The sequence below is a fragment of the Rhinopithecus roxellana genome, chromosome 10 (assembly GCF_007565055.1).
Source record: "Rhinopithecus roxellana isolate Shanxi Qingling chromosome 10, ASM756505v1, whole genome shotgun sequence".
NCBI lineage: Eukaryota > Metazoa > Chordata > Mammalia > Primates > Cercopithecidae > Rhinopithecus > Rhinopithecus roxellana.
In genome coordinates, this window is record NC_044558.1 from 123,328,937 (window position 1) to 123,348,679 (window position 19,743).

A 19,743-nucleotide genomic window follows, 5' to 3' on the forward strand; every position below is an offset into this window, starting at 1 on the left:
CTCCCAGTCCCAACCACATTTCTGATTGTCTAGGAAGAACAGCCTCTGAAATTTGATATCTGCGTGTGGATAGGTGAGTGTCTTTTGTGGATACCAACAGTGGGAATGGCTCCTCTCAATTTGAGAAATTCTGAAGGAATTTCCATTGGCAATTAAACAAGCCCAACTGACAGAGAGAGGAAACACCCTGACTGTTCCAGTTCAGACACTCTTGGGGCTTGTTAGGAATTCTGCATGTGTCTGGATAAGGGAGTGTCATTTGTGGGTCCAGACAGCAGGATCTGCTCTTCTCAATTTGAGAAATTCTGAAGGAATCTCCATTTGCAGATTGAACAAGCCCAGCAAACAGGGAGAAAGCAACTCAACTGTTTCAGTTTGGACTCTCTTGGGACTTGCTTATTGTTTGTGTGTTGATGTAGTTGTGGGAGATGAGGGTTTGGTCTGAGTGCAGACCACTTGGGTGTATTCTTCAGGGTTGGTCTGCATATGGCTGTGGGCCCGTGGAGTGAGGGAATATTATACCCATATCACACTGAACATTCCCAATCTCATCTGATCTCAGACAGTCTTTGAATTGTAGCGCTGCCTTATATTTGGATTTATTTTGCTGTTGAATGCAAATATGGGATGGAAGTCCATGTCTCCAGGCTTCCATGCTGCTGCTCTAAGGAGAGGCAGGTCTGATTAGTATGGGTGCTGGTTGGCTACAGAGTTATTTGGAGTCTGCAGAGGTCTGACCTTTAAAAATCAAACTGTCAACTGGGCACAGGAAACTGAGGTGGGCAGATACTTGAGCCCAGGAGTTCCAGACCAGCCTGAGCAACATGGTGAAACCCTGTCTCTACAAAAAAATGCAAAGATTAGCTGGGTGTAATGGTGCATACCTGTAGTCCCAGCTACTCAGGAGGCTGAGGTTGGAGGATTAACTGAGTCTGGGAGGTTGAGGCTGCAGCGAGCCTTGATCACTCCACTGTACTTCTAGCCTGGGTGACAGAGACCCTGTCTCAAAAAATAATAATAATCAAACTATCATGGAAACTGCTTTACTCAAAATTTTGTTTCACAACCTTTATTGGATTACCTATCAGAACAAATAAAGTTTAACCATGTGAACATGTTCATAAACCAGTGGTTAATATTGCTATCTCATGGCTGGAATTTAAAGGTAAAGCTATTGGATCTTTGTGTATATGTAGGTATATGTGTCTAGATGTTACGTGTTGTTTTCAGAGGGTATCGAATTGGCTTATAAATTAAAAAGTGTTCATAAATTAAGTAAATGAGTCTAAGCATTTTTCAAGTTTACATGACTTAAGTAAATCTTTAATGAATAAGATAGCTTTTAGGTCATTTGTAAAATGAAACTAGAAATGTCTTTGGAATTGTCAGCATACCTTTTTGTTTGGGTTTTACATTTGTCTCTGCTAGATATTTAAAGGTGTCAGGGTTTGGCAAAAAGGTTATAAGACTATAAACCTAGCCAAGAACAAGATTATCTTTGTGTGATTTTTTGATAAATAAGACTAATTTAACATTGTTGGTTTAATAAAAATAGCTGAAACTTTTGCATTATTAGTGCAAGTATCCATGTATTTAAGCTTATGGGTTTTTTTTTTTTTTTTTTCTTATTTTATTTGACCGTGACAGCAGTTAAGGCGAGAGGGAAAAAATAAAATAAAATACAGGAACTGACAAAGTTGAAGGAGATAGGTTCATTTCAGGCTCCTTCAAGGGGAGACAAACTGAAAGCAACAAAACACAACAAAGTTGCACTTTGGAGATATAGATCTGAGAAGTATTCAATAAGAAACAGATTATAGAATCAAAATCGAAACCTCTTGACCAATCAATATTTTAAGAAAACCTTGTTCTAACACAGCCGACTAATCTATATCTCTCTCCCCTAGTTACTGGTTCCTTTCTATCTTGTTTCGTAAACAACCCAAGTCCATAATTTGAATTAACCTTTAGATAACTTCTGAGTTAAACGAAATTATTTCTTTAATCAATAAGAACACATCTTCTTTGGCACATTATGTACGTACGTGGAATCATACAGTTTGCTAGAATTCTTATTCTTAGTAATCCTAAATTTTAATGGAAACCTAGGAAGCAAGAAATTCTGAGCTGTCTATCAGATATTAACATTTTATAGATGAGGAACGTGAATGTTCTCAGGCCCAGAAATCTCAATTTATTTTGGGGCCTCAAGAAAAGAGGAATTCACCCAATTCATACAGGTATCTGCAAGCACAGATAAATTCTTGGTTGTGCTCAAGGGGCTTTTAAAAATCAAATCTGAGATTCCTTATGAAAAGTTCCAGCAAAGCCAATTAAAAAGAGCCTATATGAACAATAATTCTTGCTGCAGTTTATGCAAATAATGAGGCAAACTAGAATAAGATTTAAACTGATTTTGTAAATAAATTAATCCTACTATGATTTGCCTTTTATGGAAATGGGGAAGTGGAGAGAGAAACATTATGTTTTGGAAGAAAACTACAGTATACCTGTTATTAGATTAATCTTTGGCCTATGGCAACCTGGTCACCCATGGTATGGAGATACATCTGTGCTGTGTTGCATTCAGTTATTAAAAGTGTAAGTTACCAGTGGAATTTAGATATGGATTCGACACCTAAGAAGTTGGTTCACTGGATGCATAAGGAAATAAAAACTAATTTTTTAAAAAAGCAAAATTTTCAATCCCTTGGTTTTTGTTACCAATGTAAACCAAAATGTATCTAAGGCAGGTCTCAATTTCAAAGTTTATTTTGCCATGGGTAAGGATATGTGCCTGGAACACAGGTCTGTGCCTTTCTCCAAAGATGATTTTGAGGGCTTCAATATTTAAAGGGGAAAGGGAAGATATTGAGGAAAGAGGAAGAAATTTTACAAAGGTGTGGTTAGGGCCAGGCTCGGTGGCTCCTGCCTGTAATCCCAGCAATTTTGGAGGCCGAGGTGGGCGGATCACCTGAGATTAGGAGTTTGAGACCATCCTGACCAACATGGACAAACCCCATCTCTACTAAAAATACAAAATTTAGCTGGGTGTGGTGGTGCATGCCTGTAATCCCAGATACTCAGGAGGCTGAGGCAGCAGAATCACTTGAACTGGGGAGACAGAGGTTGCAGTGAGCTGAGATCCCACTGCACTCCAGCCCAGGTGACAGAGTGAGACTTTGTCTCAAAAAAAAAAAAAAAACTAACAAAAAAAAAAAACCATGTGGGTAGTAGATAAGAGAAAATAGTTGTATTCTTTTGAGACTTTGATCAGCCTTTCACTGAATACACAATTACACGTGAGAGTGGGGTAAATAAATAGTCACTTATGCCTCAGTCTAGTTCAGTGAATCCGCATTTTTATACAAACGAACGGGCAGAGGAAGCAATCAGGCATGCATTTGCTTCAGATGAGCAGAGGAATGACTTCAAGTTCTGTCCTTTGTCCCATGCCTGTGAAGACAAGCTATCAATTTACATTGCCAGGGTGAAATTCAATGGAATAAAATGGGAGTCAGGTGTGCCTGACACAGTTCCGAGCTTGACTTCTCTCTTAGGCTTAGTGATTTGGGGGTCCCAAGATTTATTTTCCTTTCACATCTATAACAGATAAAATTAAAGTAGGAGAATATTGTGTCAGGCCTTGAGGCTAAACCAAGCCTAGATGTGGGTCTGTCTGAACTCAGATCACTAGCCTCAAGGCTGCTCACTAAGGAGAAAATTAGGCCAGGAAACCAGAAAGTACCTCTGAGACCTGTAGTTTCCTGGAAGGTGGTCAGTGTGGGGAAGGAGTGAAATTTAAGTCACTTCTGAAACTAGAGGGTATAATGTGAAGGAATTGTTCCATTTTGTACATCAGTATCATTAGCTTCCTGAGGAACCTTTACTAAAATAAATTGTGAGAGTAATTAATTTAGGCGCAATGTCTTTGGTTTTAAATGCTGCAGAGTGGAAGAGCCAGTTGACATAGAACCCACAGCTCACAATTGAAGAATTGCAGATGGGTATATGTAATACAGACACATAGGAGGCTATTCCCCCCCAAAAAACAGCCTACTTTATGGACTGGATAAAACACTATGAGACCTATTTACTCAGAAGAATTGTCCCACTCCACCTATAAATGCCAAGTGGAGCAGTCCAGATGAAGCAACAGATATGCTTCACATATAAGCCATGGGGGACTGGCTTTATAATGATGTGGCAGGTCAGGTCTCACTCATGCAGGCCTCCATAACAACTGTTTCAGGACTGACTGAGTAGTTAAGTTAAATGTTAAAAGCTAAAAGAGCCCGTGCCCTCATCCAAAGGGTGGATTGTAACAAAAGCCCACCAAGAGTTTTGCCTAGGACTTTCCCAGGACCATGACAAGATAATGAAGGGCTTCTTAACGGGACCGGTTTAGGATTAAACAAGTTTTACTAGCGTTCTGAAGAAACATCCCAGGCCTCCGCAAACAAGTTTATTGGCAGTCTCAAGGAACTTCCCAAGCCTCCATAATCTAGCAGGAGACAAGACAGGGTAATCACCCCAGCACCTGGACCCATTTAGATTAAGTAAATTTACTGAGCCTCCAGAGGAAGGTCTTCAGAACTCAGATCTCAGTTATAGATTAAAATAAGCTAAACACTCATGTTTTTAGATGAATGCATGTATACACAGACATATAATTTAGAAGGCATATAAGCTCTGGAAGACTTTGTAATTTTGAGTTGGTCTGATAATATTTTCCAGACCTTCTCCCTGTGACTTGTTAAAGAAATAAAAACTCTCTTCCTCCCCAGTTCATCTGCATCTTGCTATTGGGCAGGGAGAAATAGCAGTCTGATCCTCAGTTTGGTCCAAGAACAATGCTAGAAATATTAACTTGGCTGGGCGTGGTGGCTCACGCCTGTACTCCCTGCACTTTGGGAGGCCGAGGCAGGTGGATCATCTGAGGTCAGGAGTTTGAAACCAGCCTGGCCAACGTGACGAAACCCCATCTCTACTAAAAATACAAAAAATTAGCCGGGCGTGGTGGTGGGTGCCTGTAACCCTAGCTACTCTGGAGGCTGAGGCAGGAGAATCTCGAACCAGGGAGGCAGAGGCTGCAGTGAGCAGAGATTGTGCCACAGAACTCCAGCCTGGGCGTGAAGAGTGAAACTCTGTCTCAAAAAAAAAAAAAAAAAAAAAAAAAAAAAAAGAAGAAGAAAGAAATATTAACCTTACTTTTTGGTTTTTGGCTCTTTTGTTGCTTAGAGTTTTAATGGTTAATGAGTCCCTGGCACCTCAATTCTTATCTGGCCTAGAATGTTTAATTGACTATAAGTCTTTTTTGACTCTAAGTCCCTCGGCTACAGGGGTTTCACTGAGGAACAGGATGGACTTGGGACAGGTAGTCACACCATCCTGGAAATGATATGAAACAAAATAAAGTTTGGCAATCAATGCTCCCTCTGGCATATTCCAAGGGAAGCTCAGTTTCCAAGAGATAAATCTTACCTGGGAAAAGGTCTTGCCCTTTGCCCTGCTGAGGGTGCTGGCAGCTCCCAGAAATGGGTTAGCTCTTAGCCCCTTTCAAAATGTTGACTTGGAGACCATTTTCCTGGACTCTCTGATGCTAGAGGATTTTTTCCTCCCCTGAAACAGAAGCTAGGTCATACATGAAACAATTAGGGAATATATTAACTAGTCTCTCCAACAGGCTTCATTTCTGTATAGACATGCCTCTTCTCTGTTTGAAACCAGGGAATCAAATCATACCGAAGACCTGGAATTCACACCAGACTGAAGACTAGCTGCAACCACAATAGGTTGGTCTTTGTGAGGTGCTGCTGACCACTCACTTGTCTACCAAGTTAGCCAGTGTTAAACCATGAATTCAACATACTCAGTAAAACTAGTCACTCTGGGATCTCTCCAGGGGAAACAGTCATGCTCTTGTGAACCTACACATGGCTTTAAGTTAATAATTCAAAGCCTAACCAAAGATCCTAGATAAGAAACTGTAAAAGGAACATGCACTTTTCAGGTTGTTATTATTCTCTTTAAAACCACAGCTTTTCACATATAAGATATAATGAATCAGGAACACTTTTTGGTAGACTTAGGATTGTTCTCTTGGATTCCCCACGGGATCCACTCCAAATTCTCTGGTATTTTAAAATTGGTTTATCTATATTATTTATCATCCTAGTTCAATGTGGCCTCAAATGTGGTTCTAAAACTAAAATAAAAGTACCCTGATCATAGTGCTCCAACAAGCCAGATGCTGACCCAGTACTCATGAGTACTTCTGATTATAGTGCCACATTTCCATTCCTTATCATTATTGCACCTCACCCCTCCTCAGCATGAAGCAGCCAGAAGGATCAGCGACGAGATTCTCCATGATTGAGGAAGTGATAAATAGAAAAGAGAAACTGAAATCGGCCCTGTTGTCTCATAGAACTCCTAGAACTCCTAGAGCTAATATTTACAGGTGGGTTTTTTTTTTTTTGTAACATGGAAATGGACCCTGTCTGGTAGTCCCAGCTACTCCGGAGGCTGAGGCAGGGGAATGGCGTGAACCCGGGAGGCGGAGCTTGCAGTGAGCCGGGATCACATCAGTGCACTCCAGCCTGGCCAACAGAGGGAGACTCCGTCTCAAAAACAAAAACAAACGAAAACAAACAAAAACAAAAACCAAAAAAACAAAAGCAAAAACAAACAAAACTTATTTGCTTTCCTGAGTTTCTTGCTCAGGAACCTGACTTTCAGGCAAGGAACTGAAACTCATCAGAGAACCATACCCAGAAAATGAGACTACAGATCCTTCAGTCAGCATGATTTTTTCCTTACCTCTGCCTAATTTCGATTTTCCCACTGTTCACGTAGTGTCAAACTTTGTAAAATATTTGAAGAGATTTATTCTGAGCCAAAAATGAGAGACTATGCCCATGACACAGCCCTCAGGAGGCCCTGCGAACATGCGCCCAAGGTGGTTCAGGTACATGCTGGTTTGGAACATTTGAGGGAGACATGACACTTAATCACCTATAAACATTTACTGATTGGCAATTGGTTGAGTTTATCTAAAGACCTGGAATCAATAGAAAGGAAATGTCTGGGTTGTGATAAGAGGTTGTAGAAGTCAAGGTTTTATCATGCTAATGAAGCCTCCAGATAGCAGACTTGAGAGAGAATAGACTGTAAGTATTGATACCTGGGAGCTATAATGAAGCATGTTCGACACCCACTTCCTGTCATGGCCTGAACCCGTCTCTCAGGTTAAATTTTCAAAGAGCCCTAGTTGAAGAGGAAGTCCATTCAGATGGCTGGGGGGCCTTAGAATTTCATTTTTGGTTTACCTCCCCAACACAGCTACATTTCTGCCTGCACATAGCTACATTCCTTCCTCACCGAATAACCTCCCAATTTTAGTTTGTTGGTGAACAAACCCAGAATAAAGCCAATTCTAGTCACAGCACTGCAGCTTGTATCAGATGAAAGAAACCTACAAAAATATAATTATAAAATTTAGATAAAACATATAAAACAACTGAGATAGCAAAATTTGAGGGGCTCCAATTAATCAAGGTTTACTGCTTATATTCTATGTGACTGCCAGAAAAAAAAGAAACAAAACTTTTTGGTAGGAAGATCATTTAAAATCTCTGTTTTTAATACATAAAGCCTGTCATTTAATTAAAAATTATGAGACAACCTAAAAAGAAAAAGAACTAAATATCAAAACACCAATTGACAAGTCAAATGATAAAAACTGACCTACATATGGTTCAGATAATGATATCAGTAGATCTACTATTCACCATTCTAATCCCTTTGCAGTGCCCTAGGATGCTGACTCTTATGTATAATATCCCTGGACACTATTGTCCTGAAGCTCTAGATATGTTTGTGCTAATAGGAAGAATAGGCAAAGATTCAAAGGTGGGAGAATCCTTCCCTACAGCACTAGGAAATGGATATGGAGTTGTTCTCACTGAGTGTACCTCCAGGGAGGCAGCCTTCATCAGCTGTACTTTCTGCTGCTTCAGTCAATTGCTACCAGCATTGTTTCTCAGGCCCAGTGGTAGTAATAGCTTCTCGCAGTAGCTAGCCCTGGGGTATTTCACTATCCCTCATTGGTTTCCTTTGGTCTTATCTACATCTTGTAAGTTGTCTTGTTATTTTATCTTCTTAAATTTTCCTTTTAATGTATAACCTGTTTTTTTGTTTTTGGATCCCAAGCACGTGTTTCCTTTCTGTACCTGAGTATATCACTGTCACTATGGTCTCTCACCTTTTAAATGATGTGACGCTGAAGGTGTGTGTCTCCAACTTTTTATCCCTCTGCACTTTTCTTCACCTATCTTCATTTCTTTCTCTTTTTTCCATTATAACAGCCCACAAAAAATATACAATTTAGGTAATGGATAATGTATCACTTATGTTTAATATTGGAAGACATTTGTAATTATATTTGCAGATTGTCTGTTAGTATTCAACTGGAATGAAAATTGATATAGGTTGATTTCATATCTCGTCTATTGCAAATAATGCTGCAATAAACGTTGGAGTGCAGCTGTCTGTAGTATACATGCACAATGGAATATTATTCGACCATAAAAAAGAAATAAATTCCTGTCATTTGCAGGAACATGAGTGGAACTGAAGGTCATTATGTTAACTGAAATAAGCCATGCACAGAAAGACAAATATCACATGTTCCCACTCATATGTGAGAGCTAAAAGAATGAATCTCATGGAGGCAGAGAGTAGAATTGTGGTTACCAGATGCTTGGAAAGGGGTGGTGGGGGATAAAGATAAGTTGGTTGGGTACAAAAATAAAATTAGACAGAAGGAACAAATTCTAGTGTTTGATAGTACAGTGGGAAAACTATAGTTAACAATAATTTGTTGTATATTTCAAAATAGCTAAAAGAGAAGAATTGTAGTATTCTCAACAGAAGAAAAAGGTAAGTGTTTGACGGAATGAATATTCTTATTACCCTGATTTGGTCATCGCACATTGTATATCACATGTACCTCTAAAATATGTACAACTATTGTATATCAATAACAAAATTAAAAAAACTGATATAGGCTGTGAAGGGCAAACCATTAAATCATCTCACATCTCAGCTTACTCATGTGCATATAAATGTTTTAGCTGGCTCTAACCCAAGGATTTTGTATGAAGTAGTAGTTATTCAAATATTTTCAACAAAATAGAGTACCTTGCAAACAGAACTTGAGATTTTTCATTTGTTTCCTCTTACAATTCATCATATACTCTTCATCTTCTAGTGTTGATTGACGAAACTATCTTCCACATGAAACAACAGAGCAATATAACACAGAACAAGACTCTGCCTGTGTGGTGGCCGGCTTCCATCCTTTCACAAAGAGATATTTATAAACAAATATTTATATATAAATATTTGATCCACTTAGGAAAAACAGAGGGCTAGTCTTTCCCACCAGGGGAGGCATTATAGCCTGTGCACGTATTTGAACAAGGTAACCAGAGACTTTGGTCCAGTCTCAACTCTACCACTCACCAATTGTGTGATGTTGGATACAAACTTAACCACTTCGCAACTCACTTCCCCATCTGTAAAATAAAGGTGATAATAATACCTGGTTTAGAGAGTTGTAAAGATAAAATCAACATTAATAAAGTACTTAGGATGAAGTAATCATGTTTTGAATATATTTTCCTTTAAATTTGGCTGCCAATATTTTCATGGTAATATTTTCAACTGTATTTCAATAGCTTTTTCTTTAAGCATCAGGAGAAAATCAACTATTGTTTTAATTAAATCGACATTGAATTTTTTGATACATTTAGGAGAATTTAGTTTCTTTTTATACAGTATTGATGCTTCTAATCCCACAGCGTGTTTTTCTATTTTTTTCCTTTCTTCAATAGTTTTAAAATTGTTTTGTTCATATTGGTTGTGCAAATATCTAGTTAATTTCTATCTGTAATATTTTCCTATTTATTTTTAGTAGCTCTTATAAAGGGAGCCTTTTATTTTTCCTGTCTATCCTGACATAATAAAGCAATTTGTTTTTAATTGATTTTTAAAAATCTTTGTGCATTCTGTTTTATATGTATAATAATCATGCCTAACCATTTTATGATTTGCATGTGGCAATGTCAAGAAGAATTTTACAGTAAGATTTACTAACGAATGTTAGAAAACATACTCAAAAACAGTCCTCTCCACCCCTCACTTCCACTTGCATACTTGATCAAGACATGAGATCAAAAATACTAAGACTATTGAGTCAAACTAATAAGACACAAATGTGGACTTTGGAGACTCATTTCCTTCCCACTTTTGGTGGCTTAGCTGAGGAGGCAATCAAATGGATTGAGTCAGTCTGTAGAAAGAGAGCAAGGCTAATAATAGTTTTCCTGGCCTGCCAAGCTGTTCCCAGAGCCCTCAGTATACAGACCTTGGTCATCAGTATACATACTCCCTGGTGTGGTTTCTGGGCCTCAGATCCCTTAATATATAGGTTGGCGCTAAAGTAATTTTGTACACATTTAAAGGCAAAAACCACAATTACTTTTGCTTTTACTAACAAAAACCACAATTACTTTTGCACCAACCTATATCTTGTTATTTAGAGAAACTAGGCGTTCCCTACCTCTCTTGGGCAAACCTATAGCTATGTAACATGGCAACGGAATGACACTAACTGTCTCATTCTCCTTGGCAGTGCTCTCTGCATGTTCAGTCTCCCAGTGAAGAGAACCCTTCTATCAGGACCTTCATCATGATACAAAAGGAATATCTATGCCAGGCCACAGCTGCAGATCAGTGAGTGTCTGAGAACTGTATCTTTTCTGTTATTTTTCTGCTTGAAAGTTTTTCACCAATAAATCCTGCACTATGTCTGCACCATGTGGTGCTAGTTATTTCTGTTCTCTTGCATGACACTAGTAATATTATCCAAACACAATTTCAAAAACTACTTTCTGTAGTTGGTAAATATACAGAAATTGAGAAAAAGGAAGAAATATGAGGAAGAAAGATACTGCTTGTTGCAACAGTTCAATGTTCTTAACTGAAGCCACAGATGAGACATGGCTCATTTGCAGACATATGGGTCATTGGTACAGTAAGTTTATGAACAGAGGTTTAAACTTGTAAGCTTAAGCTTCCGTTTATAAACAGAAGTTTAAAATTACAGGTCCTGTTTAATATTCAGCTCTGTTAACTCACTCTCACCTTTTTGTGTTTTTATATTTTGTCAAGATTTCTTTACATATTCATCAATGTCTGAAGAAGTTACTTATGCAGATCTTAAATTCCAGAACTCCAGTGAGACAGAAAAAGTCCAAGAAATCGGCAAATTTGGGGAAAAAGGTAGGATTTTGAGTTATGGATGTGTTGTAAGTTTGTGTAATAGAAGTGGTTACGGCCTTGCATCTTCAGTATTAGTAATATAGTTATTATTCACCTTAAATTTTCAATTAAGCCTCTTATGTTTAAGCAAAGAAACCAAAAGTATATAAACAAAATGATTAGGAAAAAAGGGTTCTGTAAAAACACTTATCTGTGCATTGAAGACTCAATCTTTTACATTTTTGAAGTTTTTTATTATCACACTCAATATAATTGGGACAGAATTTTTCAAATGATTGGGTTGTGTGAAGATTTTATTTGTTTATGAGATGAAGCCATGGAAAAAGCAACATGTTCAGGGAAGTCATGATTTCACATCGGTGTGTGTGTGTGTTTTTAATAAGAAAATGCTTTGGGTATGCATGCAGAAAAGAAGGAGAGACAGACAAAGAGTCAGAGAGATCTTTAAAGGATTTCATTTGACTGTCTGCCAAACTAGGCATATATCACCCTAAAATTTCTCCTACTTCTTTTGGAGATTTTTAAATAACTTACTAAAAAATAAAATACGTTAAGTTAAATGAAATGAATAATTAAGGAATAAAAGAAGTAAAGAAATATCAGAAGACATAACATATTCATAATATTCAAAACCACATCGTATCAGCAAGCTTTGTATTTTTCAATTCAAATTAAAATCATGAAATAAGTGGACCATCTGTGTTGACCTTCACTTAAACAAAACTACTCTTCATCTTACTCAGAATCTTGTAGTTTTCCTATTATGTATGGTTCTTACCTTGTGGCTCCTAGCCTTTTGGAGTGAAATCTGCTAGTGAATCCATAGTTTAAACCAGTGCATTTGAGTTAAAAATAACTTAAACAGTGATAATGGAGAACACAAAGAAGGGTGATAGAAACAGAGAAATAAGCAGAGAAGGGTGCCAAAATTCTCATATATTCTTTAATTTGTTGTCCCCTCCCCTCTCCCCACACAGAATTTAACATCTTTAATATTCTAGCATTGCTATAAACAGAAATTTCACTGTTACATCTTGAATCCATTTATCATGAGCATTGTAAATCTGGAGAAAAGAGAGCAGATTAATTCTGTGGGCTTCTTTTTTAATACTGAAATATTTTTAGAAAGAAGAAGGGTCTACGGATTTTACAATATTTTCTGTCTTTATTTCCTTGTTTGTACTTCTTCTTTTATACGCCGAAGAGAATGGGCATATCATGAGCTTAATATTACCAACAATTGCCCTTTGCTTGTCCCCTCACATCCTTTCCCACCTCTTTTCCTGCCAATCCGCCTTAAGTTCCCACCACAAGAATTCTCTGAATTCATGCAAATATTGAATCCATGTCTTCTTCATGTTCTTAATCTCATCTAATTTTCTCATTATCCAGCTTAGAATCCACATTATGTAATACAACATTGTATTATGTAATGTCTACTCTTAGTCTCTTACATTTCTCCTTTTCAATGTATGTTAATTTTTCCTTAAAAACTTCAGTTCTGGTTAGGGGCAGTGGCTTATACCCATAGTCCCAGCACTGTGAGAGGCCAAGATGGGAGGATTATTTGAGGCCAGGAGTTTGAGACCAGCCTGGGGAAGGTAGAGAGATGCCATGTCTATAAAAAAATTTTTTTAAAAAAATTAACTGGGCACCCATAGTCTCAGCTGCTTGGGAGGCTGAGGAAAGAGGATTACTCGAGCCCAGGAACTGGAGGCTATGCAGAGTAAGCTATGATCAGGTGACTGTACTTCAATCTAGGTGACACAGCAAGATCTTGCCTCAAACAAATCAAAACAAAACAAAATGAAAAACCCAAAAACCAACAAATAAAAACAACTCCAGTTCTGGTTAAACCCAAATATCTACCCAGTCTGCCCCAGAGTTGAATATTGCTGGTGAAAAACACACAAATTTTCAACTCCAGTTACTCTTACCTTTCCTCTAGTGAGAAAAAAGCATCAACCTACACTTTTTATTTTTGCTATTTAAATTTCTATCCTACCATGTCTTTACTGATACTCTGCCTTCCTTCCAGATAGTATTTATGGTAAGTATGTACTTATGAAAGGACAGCTCCCCATTTTGCTCTGAATTTCAGTCTATGTGTCCTTTTCAAAGACAGACTTTTGTAATTTTTTTCCTTTCTCTCCTGTGTCATTATTCTCTCTTCCTTCTCTGCTTTTCCTTTTTAGTGCACTAACATACTCTACTACTCACCAACATATTCATATCATAACAAAACACAGTCCTTGCTTGACCACTTAAGCCTTTCCATTATTATGTAACTTATTTGTTTCCTTTCGCAGCTCAACTTTTGAAAGCATTTTCTTTGGCCACTGACTCTCAGTTCTTCACCTCTCATTCTGTTCTCAACCAACTCTATTAGGCTTCTGCCCCCTTGGTGCACTGGAGACTGAGCTTTAGGTCACTGATGTCCTGCCTGTTTCATCCCAGTAGTCACATGTCTCTTCCATTACTTCACTTCCCTGCAGCATTCAAAAAGTTGAACAGTCCTCTAAAGGCTTTGTTTGCACATCCTTCCTGACACATCCTCATGGCTTCTCCTGTCACCATGCCTGCCTCTCCTCAGTCTTTGTTGACTCTTCCTCCTAGATGAAACTCTACAAGATGGAATACTCTGGAGCTGTGTCCTGTGTCCCCTTTTATTGCATCACTCCATACACTCATCTAATCTACCTTGTTCAGTTGTTTGACTTTAAATACAGGGACTCTCAGATATCTCTGTATGACCTTTCCCTGGATCTCAAGACTAGAAAATACAAGTGCCTCTTTCACATTTCCATAAGGAGTTCTAATCTCATTTTAAACTTAAAAGGTCAAAAATGGTAATACTTATTTTTCTTCTAAAATGGTCTCTCTCTCCAGACAGGCTCACCTCTGTGCCAGTTCTGTTCTAATTGCATTACAAATATTAAACCATTTAGTGTCTGATATTTTGCAGTCTTTCTCTCTCCCTTTCTTTAACAGTACTGAAACTTAGACACATAGATGTTAAAAGATGTTAAATAACTTTCCCATGGTTTCACAAGCAATAAGCAGCAGAACCAGAATTCAAACCAAAACATGCTGATATGGTTTGACTGTGTCCCCACCCAAATCTCATCTTGAATTGCAGCTCCCATAAGTCCCACATGTTGTAGGAGGGACATGGTGGGAGGTAATTGAATCATGGGGGCGGGTCTTTCCCATGAGGTTCTTGTGACAGTGAATAAGTCTCATGAGATCTGATGGTTTTATAAAGAGGAGTTTCCCTGCACAAGTTCTCTCTTCTCTTGTCTGCTGCCATGTGAGATGTGCCTTTCACCTTCCACCATGAGTCTGAGGCCTCTCCAGCCACATGGAACCAGGAGTCCATTAAACCTCTTTTTACTTATAAATTACCCAGTTGTGGGTATGTCTTTATCAGCGGTGTGAAAATGAACTAATGCAGTAAATTGGTACCAGTAGAGTAGGGCACTGCTGTAAAGATACCCAAACATGTGAAAGAGACTTTCGGACTGGGTAACAAGCAGAGGTTGGAATACTTTGGAGGGTTCAGAAGAAGACAGAAAAATGTGGGACAGTTTGCCACTTCCTAGAAACTTCTTGAATGGCTTTGACAAAAATGGTGATAAGGCTGAGGTGGTCTCAGATGGAGATGAGGAATTTGTTGGGAACTGGAGCAAACGTGACTCTTGTTATGTTTTAGCAAAGTGACTGGTAGCAGTTTGCTCCTGCCCTAGAAATTTGTGGAACTTTGAACTTGAGAGAGATGATTTAGCATATCTGGCAGAAGAAATTTCTAAGCAGTGAAGCATTAAAGATGTGATTTGGGTGCTGTTAAAAGCATTCACTTTTATAAGGGAAGCAGAGCATAAAAGTTCAGAAAATTTGTGGCTTGACAATGATAAAGAAAAGAAAATCCCATTTTCTTGAGGAGAAATTCAAACCAGCTGAAGAAATTTCTACAGTAATGAGGAGCCAAATGATAATCACCAAGGCAATGGGGAAAATGACTCCAGGGCATATCAGAGGTCTTCACAGCAGCCCCTCCCATCACATGCCCAGAGGCCTAGGAGGAATAAATGGTTTTAGGGACTGAGCCCAGGGTCCCTCTGCTGTGTGCAGTCTAGGAACTTGGTGCCCTGCATCCCAGCTGCTCCAGCCATGACTAAAAGAGGCTAAGGTACAGCTCAGGCCATGGCTTCAGAGGGTGCAAGCCCCAAACTTTGGTAGCTTCCATGTGGTGTTGAGCCTTTGAGGTGCACAGAAGTCAAGAATTGGGTTTTGGGAACCTCTGTCTAGATTTCAGAGGATGTATGGAAACACCTGGATGTCCAGGCAGAAGTTTGCAACAGGCAAGGGGTGCTCATGGATAACCTCTGCTAGGACAGTGCAGAAGGGAAATGTGAGGTCAGAAGCCCCACGCAGAGTCCCCACTGGGATACTGTCCAGTGGAGCAGTGAGAAGTCGACCACCATCCTTCAGCCCTTAGAATGGTAGATTCACTGACAGCATGCACTGTTCACCTGGAAGAGCTGCAGCCACTCAATATCAGCCCATGAAAGCAGCCAGCGGGGAGACTGTAAAGCCACAGGAGCAGAGCTGCCCAAAGACATGGGAGCCTACCTCTTGCATCAGCATGACCTGGATGTGAGACATGGAGCCAAAGGAGATGATTTTGGAGATTCAAGATTTGATGCGCCTGCTGGATTTTGGATTTGCAAAAACCCTTTGTCTCAGCCAATTTCTCCCATTTGGAATGACTGTATTTATCCAATGCCTGTACCCTCATTGTATATAGGAAGTAACTAACTTGCTTTTGAATTTACTGGCTCATAAGTGGAAGGGACTTGCCTTTTTTAAGATAGACTGTGGACTTTTGAGTTAATGCTGAAATGACTTAAGACTTTTGGGGACTGTTGGGAAAGCATGACTGGTTTTGAAATGTGAGGACATGAGATTTGGGAGAGGTCAGGGGTGAAATGATGTGGTTTGGCTGTGTCTCCACCCAAATCTCATCTTGCATTATAGCTCCCACAATTTCCACCTGTTGTTGGAGGGACCTGGTGGGAGGTAATTGAATCATGTGGTGGGGTCTTTCTCATGCTGTTCTTGTAATAGTGAATAAGTGTCATGAGATCTGATGGTTTTATAAAGTGGTGTTTCCCTGCACAAGTTCTCTCTTCTCTTGTCTGCCACCACGTGAGATGTGCGTTTCACCTTCCACCATGATTGTGAGGCCCCCCCAGCCACGTGAAACTGTGAGTTCTTTAAACCTCTTTTTCCTTATAAATTGCCCAGTCTTGGGTATGTCTTATTAGCAACGTGAAAATGGACTAATACACATGCTAGCCCTAAAGATGGCATTTTGCTTTTTATCACTATGAGATACTGCCTACAAATGTGCATATCTACCAACTTTCTCTAAAGAAAAATTTCATAAATTTGTGCCATAGATTTTAGCTTAAAAATGTATACTTAATTTATCCATGGGTCATCAAATTCCCTAGTGCTAGCTAATCAAACTACTGTTCTCTTTCCATGTCATATTGTAACAGATTTCTTACTGATAAAACAACTCTGTTATTTTGCCATCCTAGATTAAATTCTTCCAGTGGTTGCCCCAAAAATCTAACTTACTCTGGCTAGAAAAGGCTGTAAATAATGTTTCCTCCTTGTTATTTTAAAAACAAAACAAAAGAAAACAAATAAAACCTTCTTTAAAGTAATTTTTCACATTGGCCATACTTCTTCTGCCCCTCTGAATATATTCTGTTTTTCAAATAGAAATCTTTTCCTTAAATTTTTGTCTTTGAACTTCATGTAATTGCTACCTGTAATGTTCTTCCTACTGATTTTGCATGCTGGTTCCTATTGTTCATAAGATTTGAACTGCTGCTCTTTATAACAGCTTAATTTCAAATCTCTGCACAACATAGCCAAATTTGAGATCTTTTCTTCCTTTCTTTCCCTTTCTTCCTGTCTCACGTATATATCTATCTATTTCCTCCTACAATTAAAATTTATTTCTATGAAAACAGGAACTTGTACATCTTGCTCACCTCTATATTGTTAGCACCCAGGATAATGTCTAATAAATACAAGGCACTCAAAAGATAACTTTGAATAATTAAACTTTTTAATAATCAAATAAGTTCATTGAATAAATAAACTTTTGAATAATTGAATACATATATAAATAAGAAAATAATTTTAAGAAAGAGTGCTTGAATTTATAATTCTAATCTTAGATAAAAATCTTGAACATGTAGTCCTTTCAGTAGTAACTATTTTCTAAAGTCTATAGAAGTTAAGTTTTACTTTTTATTAGTAATTATCTCTGAATTTCATAATATTATTGCACCATCAACTGTGAGATATAAGACATAGCTCAGAAGTATAGTAAGATTATTATAGTATCCCAGAATTGTATTTTCTTGAAATACCTGGCTAGTCTTTACCTAATGTGTAATACCTTTATACGTGATTATTTAAATAATATAGTCACAATAATAATTCACTCATATTATAAAGTTTATAATTTCTTTTTTTTTTAAATAGAGAAATGATCTATTCTGGGATTCACTATTTCCTAAAAAGGAAGTATTCAATAAAAATTTCTTGCAAAAAAGTATGAAAAAATTTTTGAAAAATTACAATAAAAATGGTGTAGATCCGGACTGACTAAGATCAAAAGTTAATGGAAGGATACCCAAAGACATTACAAAGAGACAGCCTATTTTGCTCGTTCTGAAGCTAAATTCTCATAATTACCTGGCAGGGGGGATACATAAACAACTGAAAGTGTTTTTCTTGACATGCCACAATTGTCTGCTCAAGCAAAGACTACTCCTATTGGCTTCTCTGTTAATTTCCAACTACTGACTTTTCCCAAATTTGTATAAACAAAATACACCATACCTAGGTTGACTGGTTTGCTCCATTCTCTATTATAAATTCTGTTTTTGCTTATCTGATTTTTCAAATCAGTCTACCAGTTGACAGCTTCTCCTGCCAGAATCAATTTACATATAAAACAATTAAGTGATTTTGATTTATTCCTGACATATTCTTCAAAAACATTTTTTGAATATTCTTGAAGGGCTAGCAAATCCATTTCTTTCCAGTAGGCATATTAGGAAATAAAGGTAAAATGAATGAATGAAAGAATGAGCAAATAATTCAAATGAAAGTGTATACCATTTTTAGGCCTCTCTGTTAATTTTGCTCTCCACAGCACCTCCAGCTCCCTCTCATGTATGGCGTCCAGCAGCCTTGTTTCTGACCCTTCTGTGCCTTCTGATGCTCATTGGATTGGGAGTCTTGGGAAGCATGTGTATGTACTGCCCCTGTTTTGGTCAAAAGAGAAAGTATCTAGAATTTCAAATATTTAACAACAAAAGTTTATTCCTTGAGTGGAAGATTTATAATAATGATGGGTGATAGGCCCACAAGGGGGACTTACAATGTGGAACTTAGTCTCTTTCCCTACTGTTATAGAGTAATTGCTTTTCCTATCCTTTTAATCTTTATGCTACTTCTGCAAATGATAAAGGACGAATGGCTCTATCGAGAGTTTACAATTTTTTGTCGTTTTTTTAATGTGGAGTTCACATTACTTTGAAGACAGCAATGAAAAAAATGAACAAACTACAAAACATCAATGAAGAGCTTCAGAGAAATGTGTCTCTACAACTGATGAGTAACATGAACAGCTCCAACAAGATCAGGAACCTCTCCACCACACTGCAAACAATAGCCACCAGATTATGTCGTGAGCTATACAGCAAAGAACAAGGTAATCCTGTATTCTCTTGGAGTTATTTATTGGACAATAAACTAAACCACTGAGTCTCTTAAGAATCATTTTATAATTAGCTAGCAGCCTTTTCCTAGGGAGTCATAATTTGGAGGAAAGAATTACGTGTGGTTGATGGAGAATTCATTGATATTTCCATGCAGTTAGAAGAAAAACAGAAAAAGTAATAATAGCAATAGGCCCCCAAATTATCAGGAGATAATGGTTACATAATAAAATGTTAGAAAGGGCAGTTTCTCTAATCTGTCAGTTACTATAATTATTCTGGGCACTGAGGTTAATAGAAGATAGGGAGGAAGTGACAGCTCTTTACAGGTGACTTCATTCTTAAATTTCAGTCAGTGATTGATAACAAATTCCATAGGAAAAAATAAATGGAGACTTCACCTTTGGGATCAGGGGGAGTTGGTCTTCTAGTGTCTCCATAAGTTTCTATAGTCATGATTGCTGAAACATATTCCTTTTGCTCCCAAGAAACCTCAAAGTTTCAACAGTTCAGAGAATAAAAATTAAAGAAGGTAAGATTTGTATAGATAGGTGGGGTTAACTCTTACTATGCAGAATGTTTC

The 19,743-nt window shown here is 38.0% G+C and overlaps 2 protein-coding genes across 7 annotated transcripts in view; one reads left to right on the forward strand and one right to left on the reverse strand.

Annotated features, from left to right (window-relative positions):
- The window catches only part of CLEC12A (C-type lectin domain family 12 member A), a 25,003-nt gene continuing 5,260 nt past the window's right edge, over positions 1 to 19,743 (forward strand). The window contains exons 1-5 of one of the 6 annotated variants that reach the window (XM_030939351.1): positions 1 to 73; positions 10,700 to 10,800; positions 11,239 to 11,349; positions 18,593 to 18,691; positions 18,965 to 19,153. In XM_030939351.1, coding sequence (XP_030795211.1) covers positions 11,259 to 11,349; positions 18,593 to 18,691; positions 18,965 to 19,153 — 379 coding nt within the window. In that variant the 5' untranslated portion in view covers positions 1 to 73; positions 10,700 to 10,800; positions 11,239 to 11,258. Of the gene's footprint in view, positions 74 to 10,627; positions 10,801 to 11,056; positions 11,130 to 11,238; positions 11,350 to 18,592; positions 18,692 to 18,964; positions 19,154 to 19,743 lie in introns of those variants that run through there. The other 5 variants (XM_030939352.1, XM_030939350.1, XM_030939348.1 and 2 more) reach the window with 5 other exon arrangements.
- CLEC1B (C-type lectin domain family 1 member B) overlaps positions 18,567 to 19,743 on the reverse strand; it is a 24,915-nt gene continuing 23,738 nt past the window's right edge. Inside the window, exon 7 of the mRNA XM_030939354.1 lies at positions 18,567 to 18,704. The gene's annotated coding sequence lies outside the window, so the exon portion shown is untranslated. The remainder of the gene's footprint in view (positions 18,705 to 19,743) is intronic.